The 25,745-nt window shown below is 48.2% G+C and overlaps 1 protein-coding gene across 2 annotated transcripts in view; it reads left to right on the top strand.

Annotated features, from left to right (window-relative positions):
* Positions 1-23,460, top strand: part of LOC149437972 (uncharacterized) — a 36,024-nt gene extending 12,564 nt beyond the window's left edge. The window contains exons 3-5 of one of the 2 annotated variants that reach the window (XM_089660378.1): positions 10,674-10,871; positions 17,154-17,194; positions 19,365-23,460. In XM_089660378.1, the coding sequence (XP_089516504.1) occupies positions 10,674-10,871; positions 17,154-17,194; positions 19,365-19,460 (335 nt within the window). In that variant the 3' untranslated portion in view covers positions 19,461-23,460. Of the gene's footprint in view, positions 1-10,673; positions 10,872-17,150; positions 17,195-19,364 lie in introns of both variants that reach the window. The other variant, XM_089660377.1, reaches the window with a different exon arrangement.
* Positions 23,461-25,745: the final 2,285 nt, after the last annotated feature.

Genomic DNA, 25,745 nt, shown 5'->3' with positions numbered 1-25,745 from the left:
AGCTCTTCTCTGTCCTCAGCTGCTCCATTCGTTTGCAGACCTGCGTTTACTTGCAGTGCTCCAGTAGTTAAAACCAGAAAAAAGTGAAAATTCTTTCCAACCAATACCATCCTGCCAGTATCCAAACTGGTGAGCCTGCCGTCTGAGAACCTGCCTTCCGTGGTTCAGCCTGGTGCCTCGGCACCCACACTTCAGCCTGATGTCTCTACCCAGCCTGATGTCTGTACCCAGCCTGATGAACTGATCGAGCCTGATGATCCTATCACGCCTGATGACCCAGTGCCCGCTGTCATGCCTGGTGACTCGGTGCCCACTGCCTTGCCAGATGACGCGGTGCCCGCTGTCGAGCCAAATGACCTGATGCCTGGTGACCCGATGCCCGCTGTCGAGCCAGACGATCCAACGCCAGATGACCCGGTGCCCGCTGTCGATCCGGTACCTGATGACCCGGTGCCCGTTGTCATGCCTGGTGACCCGATGCCTGCTGTCGAGCCAGACGATCCAATGCCTGATGACCCAGTGCCCGCTGTCATGCCAGTTGACCCGGAGCCCACTGTCGTGCCTGGTGACTCAGTGCCCACTGCCGTGCCAGATGACGCGGTGCCCGCTGGCGAGCCAAATGACCTGATGCCTGGTGACCCAGTGCCCGCTGTCATGCCTGGTGACCCGATGCCTGCTGTCGAGCCAGACGATCCAATGCCCGATGACCCAGTGCCCGCTGTCATGCCTGGTGACCCGATGCCCGCTGTCGAGCCAGACGATCCAGCGCCAGATGACCCGGTGCCTGCTGTCGAGCCAGACGATCCGGTACCTGATGACCCGGTGCCCGCTGTCGTGCCAATTAACTCAGAGCCCACTGTCGTGCCTGGTGACTCGGTGCCCACTGCCTTGCCAGATGATGCGGTGCCCGCTGTCGAGCCAAATGACCTGATGCCTGGTGACCCGATGCCCGCTGTCGAGCCAGACGATTCAATGTCTGACCCAGTGCCCGCTGTCATGCCAGTTGACTCGGAACCCACTGTCGTGCCTGGTGACTCGGTGCCCACTGCCTTGCCAGATGACGCGGTGCCTGCTGGCGAGCCAAATGACCTGATGCCTGGTGACCCGATGCCCGCTGTCGTGCCTGATGACCCGGTGCCCACCGCTCCGCCTGGGGTCCCGGTGCCCGCCGCCCCTCCTGGGGGCCCGGCGCCCGTCGCTCCTCCTGGGGGCCCGGCGCTCCGCCTGGGGGCCCGGCGCCCCGCCTGGGGGCCCTGTGCCGCTGCCCGGAGTCCAGCCCGATGTGCCGCTGCCCGGAGTCCAGCCCGATGTGCCGCTGCCCGGAGTCCAGCCCGATGTGCCGCTGCCCGGAGTCCAGCCCGATGTGCCGCTGCCCAGAGTCCAGCCCGATGTGCCAGTCTTTGATATCCCGCCAGTTACCAGACCCGGCGGTGGAACATTTTGCCCAGCTAGGACTGTTTGGAGCGTCCTGAGGCCGCTCCTTGAGGGGGGGTACTGTCAGGAATGGACTTGCCAATAATGGTGGGACTCATCTGCCTTGTGGGCTGCAGTACCAGGGCTGGCCAGCGGGTGCTCCCAGCAATCAGAGACTCAACCCTGCAGTCAGCCAAGACACCTGAGGCTGATCGCAGGTGTATTTAAGGGATGGCCAGACCTGCAGTCTGTGCCTTGGTGTGTGTTTTTCTATGGGCCCCTGTATCTTGTTACCTGCATCCCTGTCCCTGTTCCTGTTCCTGTTCCTGTCTGACTGGTTCGTTGCTGACCCTGCCTGAATCGGACCTCTGCTGACTTCTCCTGTTTGATCCCTGGCTTGTGACCCCGACCATTCTCTGCCTGACCCCCTGTACCTACCTGCCCATTAGTTGCTGTACCCGGCTCGTGACCTGACTACTCTCTGCCTGCTCCTCCTGTTCCTACCTGCCCGTTTGTTATTGACCCGGCCTGCCTGACGACGCTTGCATTGTATGTATTGTTATCTGTGGTTTGGTTTGGTTCGTTTGCACTGTGTTATGTTTTAGTATTGCACTGCGTTTATGTATTGTTAGTGTTAATAAATTATATTGTTTATAACATATCTGAAGCCTGCGTTTCCCTGCGTCAGTTCACATACCTCTGGTCATACCCGGAGCCCTGACACAAGGTCCATAAAGACATGGAGGAGCCAGTTTGGGGTGGAGGAACTTGACTGTCCTGCACAGAGTCCTGACCTCAACCCCATAGAACACCTTTGTGATGAATTAGAGCGGAGACTGTGAGCCAGGCCTCCTCCCCCGACATCAGTGCCTGACCTGACAAATGTGCTTCTGGAAGAATGGTCCAACCTTCCCATAGACACCCTCCTAAACCTTGTGGACGGCCTTCCCAGAAGAGTTGAAGCTGTTATAGCTGCAAAGTGCGGAGCCAACTCAATATTGAACCCTACGGACTAAGACTGGGGGGCCATTAAAGGTCATGTGCGTGGAAAGGCAGGCGGCCCAATACTTTTGGCAATATAGTGTGTGTGTGTATATATATATATATATAGTGTCGCGGCCAAAAATATAGGCACCCCTTCATTTCTGTCAGATAATGCACCACCTTGGCCCAGAAAATTGTTGCTACAAATGTTTAGGCATTCTCATGTTTATTTCTTTTGTTTTTATTGGTATGACTCAAAAGAGTGGAGAGACAAAAAGCCAAATCTAACACAGTCCACCAAACCCCCAAAAACTGACTGGACAAAATTATTGGCACGCTCAATGCTTAGGGTGCCATTCAGAATGAATGGCATCTCCCGGCATCTTGTAGGAGCAGTGCGTATTGCTGAGGGCACCGGAACAGATATAATTCCCGCAACCAGCCTGCACAGCATGAACTGAGCCTCAAGTTCCTATAATGAGCTGACAACACAGTGCATCTGCTATAATGAAATCTCAGCCAGTGTTGTCAGCCCTGCCCAGTTCCCACCTGCTGTATTACAGAACATTCCCTCCCAATCATCATCTTCATAGGGGGAGGAGTTCTGTAAGTCAGCAGATGAGAAGTGAGCAGGGCTGACAACACTGACAAAAGGAAACACAGTGGCGCCACTCTAAGTGTAGATTTAATAAAAACAAATGTTTATAGGTAAACAACTCACAAAAGTAGGTTGTAAGTTTGCATGTCTGATGGAACAGCAGGTCCCGGTGTAGCAGCTGTGGAGGCTTTGTGTTTCTCCTCGTCCCAGCCATGCTGGTGGTGTCCAGGGCTTTGGGGGCAGCAGAGAGGCATAGGGAGGCTGATGACATTTCGGGAACCAGAGGTGTGTGTAAGACCATGAATCTACACTTAGAGTGGTGCCAATATGTTTCCTTTTCTCTATGCATTAGAGTTGGTTCTTGCTCTGACAGCTGCCTGCCTTCTACCCAGAGAGTCTCCCTCACCTGATCACCATGTACTATTGGCATTTTATATAATGAGACTTTGTTGGAGACTTATCAGTCTGTCCTTTTTATCTGTATGGTTTTAACCATTATCCTCCCCATATATGTATCCCTGATTGTGGTTGGATGATACATTGGTGTTGTCTTCTTAGCACTCTCCACCCCCCTACCCAGGGATGACAACACTAACTTGGGGCGCAACAGAAGCAGTGTGTTGTCGGTTCACTGTGGAAAACGGGGAGCTCTCTGGATTTCTGGGATACTACTGTCAGGGATCCCCTCGATCCCTGCCGCGATGGTCCCGCCCTGTGCAGGGACACGGGCACTAGGTCCGGGCCGGCCACGGCGTTCGAGTTTGCGCATGCGCAGTAGAAGCCGCGGCCGCCCGCTGGGCACCAATGGCAGCGCAGGGCGGGATATTTAAATGTCCCTGAGCTGTCATTTCGTTGCCTTCTGGTCTTACCTGCTTCCTGTGATTCTGAACCTGTGCCTTGTAAGTTATTTGACCCGGATTGTTCTTGACCTGCTGATTTCTCCTGCCCAGACCCTTGCTTTGCCTGACCTCTCTCCCTGGATGCCCCTCATTAGATCTGACCTACTGTTGCTGACCTGGCGTGTGACCCGACGATTCTCTGCCTGCTCCCTTGTACCTTACCGTCCTCTACCCACAATTATAGTGAAAAGATCAAAACCCAAAGAGATTACCCAAAAAATAAAAATAAAAAATATCAAATATATATAAAGGAACAAAAATAAATAAAGTCCCAATATGCAAAGTGTCCAAATAATGTGTCCAAACAAAGATCAATTTCTTGATAGGAAGACGCTTCCTACTCCACTGAAGAAGATGCAAATCAATCACAGGTGCTCTTCAAATACCTCAAAAAACAAAATCTCAACATAGTATATTACCTTTTAAATCCCAGAACTAAAGTGCCACACGTGTATCATGCAAAAAAAAACACTCCAGTGTCACAGCACTCATGTGAGAGAAAAAAAAAAAATAAATAAATAAATTTTATAAATATCACTGCAAACTATATATAAAGTGCATAATTACCCTAAAACAAACAAATTCCAGCTTGTAATCAACCACATATGTACAGAGTGTCCTTAGATTGGTATCCTCTTGTTCCTCAGGACCTCACAAACAGACCAGGAATCAGTATGTGAATTATAATCATATATAAAATTTATTGTAGCCACTTACATATAAAAACGATAAGATCAGCAAGACAGCATCAAACTCCTCATGCCCAGTATACGATCCCCTTTCCGTGTGTAGAGGGTCTCCCGATCACCAGGTAATTCCCCCTTGCTACTCCTATCCAGCACTATCACTTTGTAGCTCTGGGGGACACCTGAAGTGCACCGTTACTCTCCAGACCTCCAACACACAGGGATTCCAGAATCCAAAATGGCTGCCGCAGCACTTCCTGGGCCGTCACGTGCCCTGGACGCGTTTCGTCTCTTCCGGACTTTGTCAACAAGGATTCCTACGTTATCAACTCGGCCTGTCTGACTTCGCACTTGCTCAGCCATCCATCCATCCCATCGGGGTCACCCGACCTCCTCACATCTGGCTCTCCCTGGTTGGAGCCCCTGGCGAACACCCCTACCACTGACAGGTGTGCTCAGTAGTGGCGACCTGGTCCCGGGGTACTACAAGTCCATCCCCACCATCAGGGGCTCTGGTGAACAAGTACCCTGGGGCCTAGACTCCGCGCTCTGGGCACGCCTGACCAGTGGAGTGCTAGTGGTGCCGCTCGGCGGTCCCTCACAGTACCAGAAGGCCACGACTGAGCCTCGAGGAGGACCCTCCCCGATGGAGGAGGTTTGCAGGCACCTGGCTACCCTGACGCAAGCAGTAAACACATTACAGGACAGATGTTTGCAGATTGAGAATCGGTTTCAGGCCTGCATCATATCTGCTCCTGTTTCACAGGCCCCGGCTCCTGCACCTCCGGTCGCAGCAGCCCACGAGCCGGCTCCTGGGCCTTCCGCATCACTCCCTATGGCGGAACCCCGAGTACCCTTACCCGAGCGCTTTCACGGGAATCGCACACACTTTCGGTCATTCCGTGACTCCTGTCTGCTCTATTTTGAACTGCAACCATGGACTTTTTTGACAGAATCGGTGAAAGTGAGGTTTGTTATCTCCCTGTTGCAGGGTGAACCCCAAGACTGGGCCCACCGACTAAGGGGAAATAATGACCCCCATTTGGTTACAGTTGACAACTTCTTTAACGCTATGGCCATCTTATACGATGACCCACAACGGGTGGCCTCGGCCGAGGCCACATTATACGCACTCTGACAAGGTCGGCGAGCGGCTGAAGAATACGCCTCTGACTTTAGGCGCTGGATGGGAGACACTCGCTGGAACGAGTTTGAACTTTTGCACCAGTTCCGTATGGGCCTATCTGAGGCTCTGAAAGATGAGCTCGCCCGGGTGGAGGTGCCTGAGACATTAGAGGACTTGATTGCACTCACCATTAAAATTGACCGTAGGCTACGGGAGCGCAGATTGGAGAGGTCTGGTCAGGGTCGCGGAAATACCTGGGGGTCATTCCAAGGATCCAGTCAACATACTAGGCCAAACATCCAGAACCTGCCGTCTGAAGATGCTCCCGAACCCATGCAGCTAGGCCTGGCACGGCCTAAACTATCGCCTGAGGAACGCCAGCGCAGACGCTCCCAGAACCTGTGTCTCTACTGCGGTGAAGCTGGTCACATGGTACGTTCCTGCCCGCAGAAACTGAGTAAGTTCACCTCATCTTCTTTAGCTATTGGCAATATGAATCCGTCCCAATACTTAGTTGTCCCCCTCTCCTTTCAGCTTTCAGAAAGGACCGTGGAGGTGATGGCCATAGTTGATTCGGGGGCATGCAGCTGTTTTGTGGATATCAATTTTGCTCACCGGCAGGGTATCCCCCTCCGTCCCAAGGAGAAGGAGTTTCACATCTTTTTGGCTGATGGTTCCCGGATAAAGTCAGGGGTGGTTAACCAGGAGACCCCTTCCATTGTGACTTCCAGTGCCGGTCAGCACTGGGAACTCCTCCGCCTGGATGCTATTGCATCACCCCTTTTCCCAGTCATTCTGGGGCTCCCATGGTTGCGGGCCCATAACCCCCAAATTGACTGGGAAACTGGGGTTGTCTCGTTCCCTTCCCCATACTGTCTGGAACTGTGCCGAACTTCGGGCCCGGAGGTCCCCCAGGTCCTCCTGTGCTCTGAAGGGGATGCCAGCCTAAAACAAGTGATTCCTGCAGCCTATCATAAGTTTCTTGATGTGTTCAGTGAACGGGGAGCAGATACTCTACCCCCCCATCGCCCATATGACTGTCCTATTGATCTGTTACCCGGTTCTGAAATTCCCTTCGGGCGAATTTTTCCCCTTTCTGAGCTAGAATTAGGGGCCCTGAAGGATTATATTGAGGACAGCCCCCGGAAGGGATTCATCCGTCCCTCCACTTCCCCAGCAGGTGCAGGGATCTTCTTTGTAGAAAAGAAAGACAAGACTTTGAGGCCATGTATTGACTATCGGGAGCTGAATAGGGTCACAATCAAAAATCGTTACCCACTACCACTGGTACCAGAATTATTCCAGAGCTTGAAAGCTGCAGTAGTATTTAACAAGCTGGACTTAAGGGGAGCCTACAACTTGGTTCGCATAAGGGAGGGGGATGAGTGGAAAACGGCCTTTCGCACCCGTTTCGGCCATTTCGAATACCTGGTCATGCCTTTCGGGTTGTGCAATGCGCCGGCCACCTTCCAGCACTTTGTAAATGACATCTTTAGGGACTTCCTGGATGTCTTTGTCATCGTCTACTTAGACGACATTTTGATTTTCTCATCCTCCCTGGGGGAGCACAGGGTACATGTAACAAAGGTATTGGGGCGGTTGCGGCAGCATGGGTTGTACGCTAAAACAGAGAAATGTTGCTTTGAACAGGCTAGCGTTACATTTCTGGGTCTGATTATCTCCACCACGGGGGTCGCAATGGACCCTCAGAAGGTCTCTGCGATCCTAGATTGGCCTGAACCCACGGACAGGAAAAGCGTCCAACGTTTTATCGGGTTCGCAAACTTCTACCGGAAGTTCATCAAGAACTTCTCGGGTCTGGTCTCCCCCATCACTCAGTTAACCAAGCTTGGGACGCGATTCAGATGGACGCCAGAGGCACAGGAAGCTTTTGAAGCACTAAAGAAGTTATTTACCTCGGCACCCATTCTGGGTCATCCCGACGCCTCCCTGCCCTACATCTTAGAAGTAGACGCGTCAGAAAACGCGGTTGGCTCCATCCTTTCCCAGCAAAAAGGCGCCAAGGAATTACTTCACCCAGTAGCATTCTTCTCACGGAAACTTACCCCTGCGGAGAAGAACTACGACATTGGGGATCGAGAACTACTGGCTATCAAGACCGCATTAGAAGAATGGAGGTACCTGCTGGAAGGTGCCTCACATCCCATCCTGATATTCACGGACCACAAGAACCTGGAATATCTGAGGACGGCCAAACGTTTGCGCCCACGACAATGGGCATTGTTTTTCTCGAGGTTCCAGTTCCACATCACATACAGGCCGGGATCCAAAAACACGAAGCCAGACGCGTTGTCACGTATGTACGAGGACGCCAAGGAGATCCCAGTACCTGACACTATTCTGCCTGCGGGAAACTTCTTGGCCCTCCAGACGAACCTTCGCTCCGAGATAATGAGAGCGTCCACAGCAATGTCTACCTCCGATGGGGCGCCCCTCCAGAACAAGGGGGGACTCCTATGGAGGGAGGACTGGATTGTGGTGCCGGAGGAAGCCCGAACCCTAGTCTTGGGACATTGCCATGACCACCCGATGGCAGGACATTTTGGCCCGGTCAAGACCCTGGAACTTCTCCGACGTTCCTTCTGGTGGCCGGACATGGCCAAGGATTGTAAAAGTTACGTGGGCTCCTGTGCCATCTGCCAGCGGAACAAGCCTTCAAGAAATAAGGCGTGGGGCCTGCTACATCCATTACACATCCCTGAACGGCCCTGGCAGAAAATCTCTATGGACTTCATAGTCGAGCTTCCACCTTCTCTGGACCACACAGCAATTCTCGTGGCCGTTTATCCAAGATGGCCCATTTCATTCCTTTACGGAAGACTCCATCAGCAGCCGAGACGGCTCAAGCTTTCATTCGAGAGGTTGTTAGACTTCATGGGGTCCCCGAAGACATTGTCTCGGACCAAGGGGTGCAGTTTACCTCGAGATTTTGGAGGGCATTGTGCAAAGCCCTGGATATCAAGCTATCCCTTTCCTCGGCATTTCACCCTCAGACCAATGGTCAGACCGAAAGGACCAATCAGACCCTAGAGCAATACTTGCGATGCTACACATCATTCTCTCAGGACGACTGGGTGCCACTTCTCCCTTTGGCGGAATTCGCGTACAACAACGCTTGCCATTCAGCAACAGGGCAGTCCCCGTTCTTCTCCAACTATGGGTTTCACCCTGTCTTCCTCCCGGATTTAGTCCCGGAATGCCCGATTCCAGCGACACAGGATGCACTAACCTTTTTCACTTCAAACAATAAAAAACTACAGGAAGCCATCCGTCAAGCCCAAGAAGACTACAAGAGGGCTTTTAATAGGAAGCGAAGAGGGGATCTGGTGTTGCGGCCCGGAGAGAAGGTTTGGCTGGCTACATCGAACTTGAAGATGCTCTGCCCGTCAAAAAAGTTGGGACCTAAATTTATAGGCCCTTTTTGCATCAAACGGATGGTCAATGAATTGGCCTATGAACTTGTTCTCCCTGAGACACTCAAGATCCACCCTGTCTTCCACGTGTCCATGTTGAAGCCGGTAGTCCGTGATGCCTTCCCGAAACGGGAATCCAGGCCCCCGGAGGCCGTAACAGTCGAAGAGGAAGAAGAATTCGAGGTGGAGACAATCCTGAAGTGCCGACGAAGGGGGGGCCAGACCCAATTTCTCATCAAGTGGAAGGGCTACGGCCCTGAGGACAATTCATGGGAACCAGCCCATAATGTCCATGCACCTAGACTTGTCCGGAGGTTTCTTTGTGATCACCCGTGGTGGAGAGATCGGGTGGGCATCCGGAGGGGGGAGGCAATGTCAGGGATCCCCTCGATCCCTGCCGCGATGGTCCCGGCGCAGGCGCACTGCTCCGCCCTGTGCAGGGACACGGGCACTAGGTCCTCTGGGCACCAATGGCAGCGCAGGGCGGGATATTTAAATGTCCCTGAGCTGTCATTTCGTTGCCTTCTGGTCTTACCTGCTTCCTGTGATTCTGTACCTGTGCCTTGTAAGTTATTTGACCCGGATTGTTCTTGACCTGCTGATTTCTCCTGCCCAGACCCTTGCTTTGCCTGACGTTACCAACTCGGCCTGTCTGACTTCGCACTTGCTCAGCCATCCATCCATCCCATCGGGGTCACCCGACCTCCTCACATCTGGCTCTCCCTGGTTGGAGCCCCTGGCGAACAGCCCTACCACTGACAGGTGTGCTTAGTAGTGGTGACCTGGTCCCGGGGTACTACAAGTCCATCCCCACCATCAGGAGCTCTGGTGAACAAGTACCCTGGGGCTTAGACTCCGCGCTCTGGGCACGCCTGACCAGTGGAGTGCTAGTGGTGCCGCTCGGCGGTCCCTCACAGTACCAGAAGGCAACGAAATGACAGCTCAGGGACATTTAAATATCCTGCCCTGCGCTGCCATTGGTGCCCAGCGGGCGGCCGCGGCTTCTACTGCGCATGCGCGAACTCGAACGCCGCGGCCGGCCCGGTCCTAGTGCCCGTGTCCCTGCACAGGGCGGAGCAGTGCGCCTGCGCCTGGACCATCGCGGCAGGGATCGAGGGGATCCCTGACAACTACTATGTATTTTTTCAGGCAGGCAAAGAAGAAAGAAAACCTTTTTTGTTTTCTTTTTTTGCCTGCCTGAGTCTGTCTGGATCTCTCATGATCGGTTGTAAAGGAGTTGCAAATAAACCTGAACCATTAGAGTCCAGGACAGTAGCATTACTTCCAGTGGGATGGATGTCTAGCCTACAGTTCACATTGGATTCATTGGACTTGTGGGCATATCCTGAACTGAACTTTTGTTAAACTAACTTCTTTTTTTAGTCAAGTTAAAGTCTCAAATGCTTTTTTCTTCATGTTTATCCAAACATACACCTTAATTATTATTATTTAATATTATTTAGTCTTTTGTTGTAGGTCAGACATCTTTATTAAGCACTATAAAATAACAGGTACTGTATGTTCTACACTCAGGAAAGAGGAACGTCATTGCGGTGATTGGTGATCTGGATAACAACAACAATGAGGAGAAGACCAAAATCCTGGAGTCTCAGCCTAAAATTCAGGAAATGGCCCAAGCACTCTTCCTCTTCACCCCAGAGGCAAAACTCAACACTGACTCCAACCGTGTGAACATCTCCAACAAGCGGAGGATGAGGGAAATCATTCAAGGTAGGAAGGTTTCTACTGTACATCATAGATAGAATTCTTGTAAGAACCAAATATCAATAGCAGGGGTGGTTAGACTATCCATGCTGGGATCCCACAAACCAGTGTACAGTTTTATCAAAACCTTATTGGGGATTTTTCTCTTACTTTCAGATCCCAAATTCTACAAGGTGGCCATCAAAAAACAAGCCAATCTAATGAATGTATTATTCTTGATATCTCTAATATTTATTATGGGTTTTCTTGGGGGTCCTCATCCATGGGGTACGCATCTCTGGTCTAAACCAGCCATACCCAATGGTATCTCTTCTGGATGGGATTTGCATTCCTGACTGAGGTGTGTAGTTTCTTAGTCTCCTCAGTATTTCTTAGTCTTAGAACTTCTATTTCTGACATTTGTGTGAGTTGTCCAATGGAATAAAGAGTAAAAGTGGGCAAAAAGGGTATGCTTACTTGAAGTGAACCTGTGCTTTTGTCATCAACAAGTTCACTCTAAAATTAATCTTTTAATTCCCTACAATGGCTTTAAAAGGGCATTGACATATAAAGTTTTAAAAAAAATGGTCCTGGCTTTTGATGCTTCAGGGAGGTGCAAGTGATGACACTAAGCTTTGGGAGAGCTGGCTGCTCAGATTCTGTGACAAGGTACTCCAGTCTATTGCAGGTGCAAAGCCTTGTGGGCCCTGTAACCCTGTAGCCAGGAGTGTATTTACCACAAGGCAAACAAGGCATTTGCCTAGGGCGGCATTTTCAGGGGGGCAGCAGCATTTTTCAGGTGGGCAGCGCTGCCCCCCGAAATAGGGGATAGAAGGAAGGGACACATGCAGCATGGGGAACAGGTGGGATCTGAGAGAGGCTGCGGGCTGCTTGATGGTGTATGCAGAGCCCGACTCTTGTTCCTGGGGATGTCCAGAGCTGTGAAGGTGAGTGTCTTATCTCCTCCCAGGCTAGGGGGTTAACAGTGTATGGGGGGCGGTGGTAGTGAAAGGCTCTCTCGGGGGGTGCGAGGCTGGGGTGTTGTTGGTCAATGCCAGGCTCTCTTCATGGGGGAGGGGGGAGTTGGTAGGTGTCAGGGTCTCTCCGTGGGGGGGGGGGGGGGCATTTTTGTGTTACCTAGGGCAGCATGAAACCTAAATACACCAATGCCTGTAGCCCTTGTAACCCTGAGGGCCACCTCTCTTGGGGTACAGCTGTGAGGGACGGTGACATAAATAGCGCCTCCCAACAGCATTGGAAGTGTATTTATTTGGAGTTTGGAGTTTTATTTGGCGTTTGGAGCATTGTAGTTTATGTATTTGGCGTTTGGAGCATTGGAAGTGTATTTATTTGGCGTTTGGAGCATTGGAGTTTATGTATTTGTTTAGCTATTCATGTATTTATTTTTAATGTAGTATTTATTTATTTTTGATTGAAGTACCATCATCTGCAGCTTCTTGTGGACGGAACCAAATAACTGTGTAAGTGAACTGCAGCCATAGTGGAGAACTTGCAGCAAAACCTCAACGATTGTATTGACACTTGGCGGTTTGCAGAGTTCATTCGTTTAGACAAGCTCAACTCCCTTCGTCAGGCCAGCGCAGAACAGATTTCATCATAATTATTGATTAGCAAAGCGCTTTTTACTTTAAACCGCCTATAAAGAAAATGGGAATTCATTATTTTGATAATAAATATAATAAATAAGTATATAAATAAACAAATGTGTATACAATACAATACAATGGACATAAAATGACACTTTTACAGGCATATAGCATATTTTTTTTTATGCTTCTAAATGCAGTTCTGTGTTAGCCTATCTGCACATCAGGTGCTTTGATCAGTATTTTAACCTCCCTGGCGGTATGATTATTTCCGATTTGTTTGTGCTGAAAGCGGTACCATTTTTTTTGCATGGAAATATGTATTTTTTTATTGTAGGCTGTAATTTTTAGGAATAACTCACTGAAATCTGTCCGGACAAGAGTCTAGTAAACATCCCGGGGATGATAAAACTTGAAACACGAAATCATAAATTATAATTTAATAAATAATCATAAAAAATAATAATAAAATAATAATACATTTAATTCAATAATATAATCAAACCAAAAACACTGAAATTTGTAATACAGAGGCAAATTCGCACATCGCTGAGCTCAGTCTCAAAATCGTTTTCAGTGTCTGATGATGAATTTCCCCCACGAATCATTATCACTCAATTCTGCAAGTGGTTCTGATTTACTATCGCTGTTCTCTAGCCGGTCTAAAACCGCTTTTGACCTAAAGGGACGCTTTTTGGACGCCATGGACGTTTCTCAGTTTCCAGGCAGAAAGAACAGTCAAAATGTAGGCAGGGCGCCGGACAAAGCACTCGGGACAAAATGTATGTGAAATGCATTGAAACAGCAATGTTTTACTATGTAATAATCATTTTTTTTAAAAAATGACATTTTTTAAAAATTTCAAATTTGCCGCCGGTTCCGGCGCCCGTACGTCCCGACGTCACAGGGAACGGAACACGGATGCCGGCATCGGCCGGAGGAGATGGCCAGGGACGCTGCAGGGGACACATCGCGGGAGCGAAGGACAAGGTAAGCGCTGCAGGGACTCCCTGAGCAACGCCGCATGGTAAGCCCGAGTGTAGCTCGGGGGGGTTACCGCTTGTGTTACTGAAACTTTACCCCGAGCTACACTCGGGAAAACCGCCAGGGAGGTTAAGAGCCGGGTCGTCCTCCCAACAACTCCCCTTTAACCCATCTACGCCCCAGTAACCCAAATGTACAACAAAAAAATGCTGGCCTTTAACGCCCACACGTCGCACATATGCGCTGCTGGGCAAGCAATGTTTTTTGTTTTTTTTTTCCCAAGAAAATGTTTTTATTTGTATATGAACAGCAATTACAAATACAGTGTTACAACTTTCATGTATAATAGTAATTACAAAACAAATAAATGAACAAAAAACATTTTTAACAATGTGAAAAGGAAAAGGAACAAAGGCCAAGGATCACACAACCAGTACTCAGTATGACAAATATGCAGGGATAAAGGATTTCTGGCAGGTCTGCCAGACAGTAGATTGGCAGCAAGGTGAGAGCCCAGCAGTTTCTGGGACCAGCATGACATCACACTGCCTTCGTCCTTAAAGTGGAGCTCCACCCAAAAGGAGAAGCTTCACTTATCTGCCTCCTCCCCCCCTCCGCTGCCACATTTGTCACCTTTTGAGGTGGAAGGGGGAACAGGTATCTGGTTTTGACAGGTACCCGCTTCCACTTCTGGCTCAGTTCGCCCCCTCCCCCCTCCTTTCCCTGCAGCCTTCTGGGACACTGCACAACCAAAAAGTGCAGTGTGCGTCATGTGTAGTAGGAAAACCGGCTGTGAAGCCTTAGGGCCTTTGCTGCCAGTCTCCCTTAGTCGAGATGGCGGCCCCAGCATTTGATACCCAATTGGTTCAGGTGAGGACACCGCTGGCAGAGGAAACTCCGCTTTCCTCCCACACCAGGGGCGGACTGACCATTTGGAAACTCGGCCACTGCCCGAGGGCCCGGGGTCAGTAGGGGGCCCCATGAGATGCCCCTGGTACCTTTTTCATAGGCTTTTTTGAGTTTGGGCAAGTACACAGGGGCCCATGATCCCCTATTGCCCAGGGGCCCCATGAGTTGTCAGTCTGCCCCTGTCCCATACTCCAAAGACATGCAGGTAGGTTACTTGAACCCTGTGTAAAATTTTCCCTAGTATGTGTATGTATGGATGTGAGTTAGGGACCTTAGATTGTACGGTTAGGGATGGATGTGAATATTATATATATATACCTATGTAAAGTGCTGAGTAAATTGACAGTGCTATATAAGTACCTGTAATAAATAAATATTAAGTGTTTGTAGCTGCTGACTTTTTTTTTTGGGGGGGGGGGAGTAGAACTCCACTTTAACTCGGGGACTATATATATATTATTATTATACAGTATTTATATAGCGCCAAAGGGTTTGCTCAGCGCTGTACAATAGCAAGGGGGACAGAACATGAGACAAGACAGTAACAATACAATACACAAGGGGTTCGAGGGCCCTGATCTTTCGAGCTTACAATCTAGGAGGGAGGGGAAGGTGGTACAGGAGGAGATGGCTGTGGGGGATGGAGTGGTGGGAGGAGTGGAGGAGGTTGTTAGGTGAGGTTGGGGTAGGCTTCCCTGAAGAGGAGGGTTTTCAGGGTGCGCCTGAAGGTGAGGAGGGTAGGCGACAGTCTGATGGATTGGGGTAGGGAGTTCCAGAGGATGGGGGAAGTCCTGGAGAAGTCCTGCAATCAGGTGTGGGAGGAGGAGACCAGGGAGCTAGAGAGTAGGAGGTCCTGTGAGGAGCGGAGGGCACGGTTAGGGTAGTATTTGGGTATCAGGTCGGTTATGTAGTTTGGGGCGTCATTGTAAATGGCTTTGTAGGTCAGAGTTAGCAGTTTGAGTTTGATGCGTTGGGCAATCGGGAGCCCAACGCATAAAATTCAAACTGCTATATGTGATTGTTAAACTAGGAACTTTAGTACCTTATTCAATAAACCGTCATTTTCCAGTGTTATCAATCTTTTTTTTTTTTTCAAAAAATATTTTATTAGAAGAAAAAAGGCATATCAGTGCATATACAGTTATGGATCACAGTCTGAACATAAACATAGCATGTAGCCTCCTGTTACACAGATGGGTCATGGATTAAACTGCAATACAGATCAAAATGGAATATGACATTATAACAACTGAATATTGCAAACCAGCAGACACAGAGTAGAAGAGATAAGTCATTATGATCGATTGTCTTCTGGCCTATTAGCACGTTTCTATGTTAGGGAGTGTAGCGTGTTGGGTAAGGATAGCACATGATGATGTGTATGTTGTGGTTTGTGTGTCCATAGCTTGGGTATGTGAGTTGTGTGAAGTCACGCCTGTATGAAGGTCAATGCTCTGTATCGTTGGTGGTATATAAATAATAAAGGCTTAACACAGGTGTGAGTTACAGATAAGACAGAGAGAGGAGCAGTTAGAGAAGAATATGTAGGGTGGTATAATGGGAGAGGGAATGTGGGGGAGAGAAGGTAAGAAAAAAAAAAGGGGGGGGAGGGGGATTGGGTAAGGTATGGAGGGGAAGTGGAGTAGATAATTGCGGATAAATAGCTCACTTCATTTTATATGAACTGCACTAGAAAGATAAGCATATAGCTTAAGATGCAGCACGTGTCAGATCAGTCAATGGGGCAATGTGTGGACTAATAGCCCGGGAAGGTATGCCACAATGTAAAGCCAAAGCCCATCCAGATGTGCATCAGGTGTGACCTCGGAAGACAGGGTGCTCCCCAGGACCACATTATGTCCGATCATTCACACAGAGGGTATATGTTGTTCATGTACTAGTAGGTGATAAGTAGGGGTGGTTTTGAAATGACTCCAACAAGCCCATGTTTTCCTGAATCTCTCAGGATGTTCCTTAGCAACATAAATCAGTTCCTCCATTCCCTCAATTTTGTTGATCCTAGCAAACCATTCTCGGATAGTGGGAACATGTGTTGAGCGCCAATCAATCGTTTTTTTATATTGTCCATGTTATAGACCCTGTTCATTTCATACATCAAATTCTCCAGATCTCAATCCAATCGAGCATCTGTGGGATGTGCTGGAAAAAGAAGTCCGATTCATGGAGGTCCCACTACCAATTTACAGGACTTAAAGGATCTTCTACTGACGGCTTGGTGCCGATACCACAGCATCCCTTCAGAAGTCTAGTGAGTCCATGCCTCAAGGGTCAGGGCTGTTTTGGCAGCAAAAGGGGGACCTACTCAGCAGTGGCATCTCTATGGGGGTACAGGTGGTGCGGGGGTGCGGGCCGCACCGGGTGACACCCTCACAATGGGTGCAGGAGCAGGATGCCAGCAGAGCTTCTGGACTCTGTGAAGGTCCTGGCCAGTTATTGGGGTGATCTTGGATTCCCGAAACAGTGACAGCTACCCCCCAGTGTGGCGGTAAATTGAGTATCCCGTGAAGATATGTATCCCCTGAAGCAACTGCGCATGTGCCGGTTTCAGGCTGAAGAAGCGAATCTCCGACTTTAGCACAGAGCTGCCACAGTTAACCCCTTACAGGCTGCAAACCGCTGAAGCTGATCCTGCGGATCGCTATGGGTTGCAAGATCAGTTAGCCCCGTATAGGTTCAACCTTTTCAGCTCCGGTCATGTACTGTAGCTGTCTCGATGACGATCACACAATGTACATTTTATTCTCAGTGGTGAATTTAGCTGAAATACAGATTTTTGTTTTGACAGCAGCCCGGCAATCTCCATTACTGATAAACACAAATCGTCGAATGGTAAGTACCGATCTTACACCATGAAGATGTATATGTCGTCCTCCATTATTGATCTCTCATGGAAGAAAATTACATTCTAATTGAGACATTTTATTTTACTGAATTGTTGGTGAATACATTAGTAATGGATAATAACAATATAGCACTGTTTTTCAAGGAAAGGTCCAGAGTAGGAGTCGCTTCCATCAGACCACCAACACCCCTTCCAATCCCCCCCCCCAGTCTCTGTTAGTTTATTAAAACAAGTAAAATCCTTTCTCTAGCCTTCCCTTCAGTCTTACACAGTTGTAGGGTCTCCTCTCCTCTACCAGAGAACGCAAATTCTAATCAGATAATTCAAATTCTAAGTTCAGCTTTAACCACTTAACAACTGGAAGGTTTTACCCCCTTCATGATCGGGACATTTTTTGCTCTTCAGCACTGCGTTGACATAATTATATATTGGTATTCAATAAAAAGTACATTTTATTCCTCAGCCCTGCATGCTGATCACATGGCTTCATCTCCTTCAGATTACCTAACAATTACTTGATGCAGTGTGAGAGCCTATCTGATTGGATATAACAGAAATCTACAGATTACTATTTACTTTAAAGTGGACCTTCAGGCATATAACACCCCATCTCCCAAAGCCCTCCCACCAGCTTGCGGGAGGGGACTGGTACTGGATACCCAGAGAGAAGGAAGACACACAGAGATTCAAGTTTGCAACAAAGTGTATTGATGTGAAAGTTCCAACAACACAGTACAGTCACACTCACAGTGAGCTATGCTGCCCTTGCGGACAACGACACTCGCATGCCGACAGCACCTCGCAGGCAGGCAGTGGTGCAACAAGGAGTGGCAGTGGAAAAGCTCCACATTGATGAACTGGCAACCAGTATTCTGTTCCTCCTCCACTGGAACCTCTCTATATGTTAGGAAAACTCTCCCTGACCAGCGGGTTCCTGTCCCTGACCTAATCACATGCAAAATGTGTTCCAACCATTAGAGGTCGGTACCTTTATAAGCATTACCCTCGCTAAAGATGGTCACAAGGTCATCCAAGGCAGCAACGTCCAATAAGACAGCCTCTCACCTGATGACCCCTATGGAGGTCTAAGAGGAATGTGAGGTCCTTTTTTCTGCCTGTATGGTGGCACCTGTGCAGGAAGGCAAAACTACACCTGTACCTGCCTACATATATTTGTTTTAACCCTATACATGCCTTTGCTCCTGCAGTCCTCTTGTTGGTCTTATGACATTTTCAGTACTTGCTATTCTATCTCCAGCAATGGCTAAGAGGGAAGGTGGGAAACATTTTTCCAGGACAAAAGCGGGCCATAGATGGGTCAGGATTTTTTTCATTCTTAACAAAGAAAAAACTTAACCCGATTTTTGCATCCACACATACAAATGTGAATGCGGGAGTCCTCCCCACTGGGCTATTGTATTCTGACAGCAGGAAGACTTCCCCACCATCAGAATACACTGACTATACCCTTCAGGACTAATCAAGTGGCTAAAATCCAACAGGGGAGCTGTACAGAAGTTGTTCAGTAGATTGAACCACAGGGGCCACACACGGATCGAAATTCACCTGGACCCTGCTAAACTGGCAGAATTTCGATCCATGTATGGCTGGCTTTATCAAGACTCATGTAATGGTCTGCGAGTGCCACTCAGTCCTGATGTACTGTGAGCCCAGCCCGAGCAATGACTAGGCCCCTAAGGGGCATAGAAATGAAGGGCTGGACTTGCAGGAAATGGTCAGAATGCCCAAAGACGATGGCTGGAGATGGACTGAGGAGAAATCCAGGGATGGAACTGCAGCATGGAGAGGGTAAGTAGAATCTTGACAACATGGAAAGGGAGGAAAAAATAAAGCAGGGATTCCACATTATTGGTGTAATGTGGATGACAGTTCTGAATCTGTGTTTGACCTGCTTTGCTTTGCAGCTCGTTGAAGGCAGAAGGTCCTTTTGGGAAGCATTAGCATTGCCCGAAAAGCAGGCCAGCATTTTGCTGCACAGGCATCAACTAGCATCAGCGACACTCATCAACATGGGCCCTAATAGAGATTGATTAGATTGTACAATCAGATTGTGATGTGTGGTCACCTTTACTTGAGAATAAACATAATAAGAGGAATGCAAGAAACTCATATTTTCTTCTCTTTGTTTTCTTTCAGATCTTCAGCTGGGGGATGATACTGATAATAAGTGCCATGTGTTTGGCTTTTGGATTTGTGTGCTGGTATTATAACAAATTGGTTTGGCAGTGGTGAAATGTCCCTATGAAGGTATTCCCACCATGTACATAGTACTGGCCCCGATAATAGTCCTCTCTGCTCCTTATAGCATAACTTCTATATACACGCACCAGTGGAAGGAGAGATAGGGAATGTTTGGCCCCAGATGGAGCTGGGAGTGGAGCTGCAGCATTTCTATTACTAGATATTGTAGCCTTGTAATGTGAATGTGGTTATTATGGTCTACTCCTTGGGCCATAGGCATCCTCCAACACTAATCGACCATGGATGAAACTTGAGGTGTAGAACAGCAGATAGTATTCTGCTACATATTTTTGATAAAAAAATCCCAATAAGTGTATATTGATTAGTTTGCTCAAAAAGTTATAGCTTCTACAAACTATGGGATATATACTGGAATATTTAATAATTCTTTTGTAATACTAGTAATGGTGGTAATCAGCAAATCATAGTGGGACTGCGATATTGCGGCGGACATTTTTACACTAACTGACACTTTGTGGGAACCAGTGACACTAATACAGTGATTGGTGCTAAAATATACACTGTCACTGTACTAATGACACTGGCTGGGAAGGTGTTAACCTCTTCCAGTCTATCCATTGTACATAGATGGCGGACGGGAAGCAGCGCCATCTACCCATTGTACATAGATGGCGGACAGGAAGCAGGGCCGTCTACCCATTGTACATAGATGGCGGACGGGAAGCAGCGCCATCTACCCATTGTACATAGATGGCGGACGGGAAGCAGCTCCGTCTACCCATTGTACATAGATGGCGGACGGGAAGCAGCGCCGTCTACCCATTGTACATAGATGGCGGACGGGAAGCAGCGCCATCTACCCATTGTACATAGATGGCGGACGGGAAGCAGCGCCGTCTACCCATTGTACATAGATGGCGGACGGGAAGCAGCGCCGTCTACCCATTGTACATAGATGGCGGACGGGACGCAGCGCTGATGAGGGCTGACATTCCTGTATGTCAGCCCGTATCGAAGGCTCGTGCACAGCTCACAGAACTCTCACCCTGGAGCCCGGGGATTGGTGTGTCGCCCAGACACAGCGGATCACATTACCGCTGTGTTTGGGCGATCACATGATGTTTTGCCATGTGACTGCTGTGACCAATCAAGTAAACACTGAAACTGAAAGTAAAGATCGCTTCTCTCTGCTCTCAGTGTGTGAGTAGAGAAAAGTGATCCTTCAGTGTGTGAGTGTACAGAAGCCTGTCAGTCTGCTTCTACACTCACACAATGCAATGCAAGCCACCCCAGTGCCCCAGTGTCCCTAAACACTGCCCCACAATGCCCATAATAATGCAGGGAGGCCCCTGTCACCTGTCCCAGTGCACACAAAACACCCCCATACACCATACCAATTTCCTGATCACTGGCATACCCCAAACCAACACCCTGATCACTGCCATATGCCATACCAGCACCCCGATCACCTCCATACACCATACCAGCACCCTGGTCACCACCATACACCATACCAATGTCCTGATCACTGGCATACCCCAAACCAACACCCTGATCACTGCCTTATGCCATACTAGCACTCTTATCACCTCCATACACCATACCAGCACCCTGGTCACCGCCATATCCCATATCAGTGTCCTGATCACCGCCATACCCCATATCAGCATCCTGATCACCGCCATACCCCATACAAGCATCCTGATCACCGCCATACCCCATACTAGCACCCTGGTCACCGCCATACCCCATACCAGCATCCTGATCACCGCCATACCCCATACCAGCTTCTTGGTCACCCACATACCCCATACCAGCATCCTGATCACCCCATATGCCATACCAGCATCCTGATCACAGCCATACCCCATACCAGCATCCTGATCACCGCCATACCCCATACCAGCTTCTTGGTCACCCACATACCCCATACCAACAACCTGATCATCCCATATGCCATACCAGCATCCTGATCACAGCCATACCCCATACCAGCATCCTGATCACCACCATACCCCATACCAGCATCCTGATCACTGCCATACCCCATACCAGCATCCTGATCACTGCCATACCCCATACCAGCATCCTGATCACTGCCATACCTCATACCAGCATCCTGATCACCGCCATACCCCATACCAGCATCCTGATCACCGCCATACCCCATACCAGCATCCTGATCACTGCCATACCTCATACCAGCATCCTGATCACCGCCATACCCCATACCAGCATCCTGATCACCGCCATACCCCATACCAGCATCCTGATCACCGCCATACCCCATACCAGCGTCCTGATCACTGCCATACCCCATACCAGCATCCTCATCACTGCCATACCCCATACCAGCAACCTGATCACTCCATATGCTATACCAGCATCCTGATCACCGCCACACCCCATACCATGTCCTGATCACCACCATACCCCACACTAGTGTCCTGATCACCGCCATACCCCATATCAGCGTTCTGATCACCACCATATCCCATACCAGCATCCTGATCACCTCCATACCCCATACCAGTGTCCTGATCACTGCCATACCCCATACCAGCGTCCTGATCACCACCATACCCCATACCAGCATCCTGATCACCCCCATACCCCATACCAACACCCTGATCACCACCATACCCCACATCAGTGTTTTGATCACCGTCTTACCCTATTGCAGCATTCTGATCACAGTCCTACCCCATAATAGTGTCCTTGCTACTGCCATACCTCATGCTAATGCATTAATCATCACAATACCCCATACCAGCGTCCTAATCACTGCTATATGCCATACCAGTGTCCTGTATTTTAGGACCTCAACTGATCAATTTTCAAATATATATCCCATAGTATGTAGACTTTATAGCTTTCACACAGACTAAAAAATATAGACTGTTTTAGGTTATTTTTACCCAAAAAATGTAGCATAATATAAAAGTTGATAAAGTTTCTATTTGCAAAATTTTCTAACAAAAACGAAACAAAAAAAATTTTTTTTTCAAAATTTTCGGTATTTTTTCCTTTATATAGCAAAAAATAAAAAACCCAGTGGTGATCAAATACCACCAAAAGAAAGCTCGATCTGTCTCAAAAAAAGGATAAAAATGTCAAATGGGTACAGTGTTGTATGACTGAGTAATTGTCACTCAAAGTGTGATACTGATACCGGTCACTCATTGAGTTCATACATAACTGAAGCATAGTAAACTGTGTTTTTTGTTGGGGGGGGGGGGGGGCTGTCAGGTAGGCTGTATGGTGCCCCGTGGTTTCTAACCGCAGCTCTGAGATGGATGGCCCATGTTGTGCAGGCTGCTAAGTCATATGGAAATACTCTGTACATGGTGCCCAGTCCTCTTCCTGCTGTTGAACATCTGGTGTTGTGGGGGTTAAGTTCAGGTCTCTAGCCTGAACTCAATAGAAGAAGCTCCCAATGGGGACCCATCCCCTCCTCCCCTCTCAAGAAGAACTTACACATTAATTTCACTGCATGCAACATGTAAATTGAGAAGAGAATCCTGTCATTCATCAAACTCTCCCCCATTCCCAGAGCTTGTTACATGAAGTATACACTATGCATGGGCTTTTCTGATTCGATAAAAGGGGAGGAGAGGGGCGGGTCCTCATCAGGAGCTACTTCTATTGAATTCAGCCTAAAGACCTGAACCTATTAACCAATGTAGAGCCAGACGTTCAGCACCAGAAAGAAGACCAGGCACTATTTCCACAGGTTCCAGCAGTCAGAACAGTGTGGGACATCCTTCAATACAAGTAAGTTAGGTCAATAAAGTTGTGGGGAAAAAACCTAAATAAACCTCAGCTTAAGGAGAAGGAAGGAGGAGCCAACCATTTTAGAAATTCCCCACAACATCCCTGGTCGTATTTTAATTACTGCATATGAACCTCTATCCTCTTCATCTCTTTAGGACTCATGATTTCTCTGACATATTTCCTGCCCCGTGTCTTTTGTATATTTTATATAGGTATTCATGATTTTCATAACTAATAAAAATTGTATATAAGATTCTGTACTTGTTGTTTGCATTTATTTATCTATAAAGTCCTATTTGCTTCTTACATGTTTACTATACGATCAGAATGAGAAGCACAATGTGTGTGTCTGTTAACAAAGAAACATAGAAAAGTGAAGGCAAAAAAGACCGAGTGAGTCTGCTCATTTTTTTTTTTTGGGGGGGGGGGGTGTTTTTGTTTTTTGTTTGGGGGAGTGTTTTTGGTTCTTTTTTTTTTTTGTCTGAGTATTGATCTATGCTTGTCCCGAGCATGTTTGAAGACATTTGCCATTTACTGTTGACTACTCTTGCAGTAAATGGTACTCTCTGAGACTAGTTTTGAACTTTCCTCCAGTTAGGTCATGTTCCCGTGTTCTTGATTTTGGTTTTGGTTTTGTGTTGAAAATCCTGCCCTCCTGAACCTTATTCACCCCCTTGATGTATTTAAAGATTTCAGTCATGTCTCCCCTTTTCCTTCTTTCCTCCAGACTGTACATGTCAAGTTCCTGAAGTCGCTCTTGATATGTTTTATCCCCCCAGACCTTTCACCATTTTTGTCTCTGGACCTGTTCTATCTGATCAATATCTTTTTGTAAGTGAGACCTCCATAACTGAACACAGTATTCTAAATGAGGTCTAACTAAAGATCTGTATAGAGTAATCAGGTCCTCCTTCCTCCTGCCGGTGACCCCTCTAGTGATATATAGATCTATATAGAGGAATCAGGACCTCCTTCCTCTTGTTGGTGACCCCTCTAGTGATATAAAGATCTATATAGAGGAATCGGGACTTCCTTCCTCCTGCCGGTGACCCCTCTAGTGATATAAAGATCTATATAGAGGAATCAGGACCTCCTTCCTCCTGCCGGTGACCCCTCTAATGATATAAAGATCTATATAGAGGAATCAGGACCTCCTTCCTCCTGCCGGTGACCCCTCTGGTGATATAAAGATCTATATAGAGGAATCAGGACCTCCTTCCTCCTGCCGGTGACCCCTCTGGTGATATAAAGATCTATATAGAGGAATCAGGACCTCCTTCCTCCTGCCGGTGACCCCTCTGGTGATATAAAGATCTATATAGAGGAATCAGGACCTCCTTCCTCCTGCCGGTGACCTCTCTAGTGATATAAAGATCTGTATAGAGGAATCAGGACCTCCTTCCTCCTGCCGGTTACCCCTCTAGTGATAGATCTATATAGAGGAATCAGGACCTCCTTCCTCCTGCCGGTGACCCCTCTAGTGATATATAGATCTATATAGAGGAATCAGGACCTCCTTCCTCCTGCCGGTGACCCCTCTAGTGATATAAAGGTCTATATAGAGGAATCGGGACCTCCTTCCTCCTGCCGGTGACCCCTCTAGTGATAGGATCTATATAGAGGAATCAGGACCTCCTTCCTCCTGCCGATGACCCCTCTAGTGATAGGATCTATATAGAGGAATCAGGACCTCCTTCCTCCCGCCGGTGACCCCTCTAGTGATATAAAGATCTATATAGAGGAATCAGGACCTCCTTCCTCCCGCCGGTGACCCCTCTAGTGATATAAAGATCTATATAGAGGAATCAGGACCTCCTTCCTCCTGCCGGTGACCCCTCTAGTGATATAAAGATCTATATAGAGGAATCAGGACCTCCTTCCTCCTGCCGGTGACCCCTCTAGTGATAGGATCTATATAGAGGAATAAGAACCTCCTTCCTCCTGCCGGTGACCCCTCTAGTGATATAAAGATCTATATAGAGGAATCAGGACCTCCTTCCTCCTACCGGTGACCCCTCTAGTGATATGAAGATCTATATAGAGGAATCAGGACCTCCTTCCTCCTGCCGGTGACCCCTCTAGTGATAGGATCTATATAGAGGAATCAGGACCTCCTTCCTCCTGCCGGTGACCCCTCTAGTGATGCATTATAGAATTGTAATAACTGTCCCCACTGCAAGGCCACAGTGTTTGCTTATTTTGTTATTATTATTATTATTATTATATAACATAATAAGAAGCTGACAACTTTGCTATGTCCATACAATGTGCAAATATTGCAAAGATGTATGACTGTGTCTTTCTTTGCCCACACATAGCCAGATCAGACGACATATAGGGAGACTTTTTGTTCAATGTTTTAAGGCAGATATTCTCAACGTATATGTTATCCTTTCCTTCATAGAGGGTGAAAGCATGTTTTCTTTAAAAATGGCTGCGTCTCAATAATCTTGATATCATCCGCTCTATGTGTGAGATATCATGTATAATATACAGTCAGGTCCATTAATTATTGGGACATGGACACAATTCTAACATTTT

The sequence above is a fragment of the Staurois parvus genome, unplaced genomic scaffold, assembly GCF_062004578.1.
Source record: "Staurois parvus isolate SC_StPar_1 unplaced genomic scaffold, SC_StPar_1.0 ptg001234l, whole genome shotgun sequence".
In the NCBI taxonomy this organism is placed as follows: Eukaryota; Metazoa; Chordata; class Amphibia; order Anura; family Ranidae; genus Staurois; species Staurois parvus.
The sequence above is the reverse complement of the archived record's forward strand: the minus strand, read 5'-3'. Positions and strand labels throughout refer to the sequence as shown.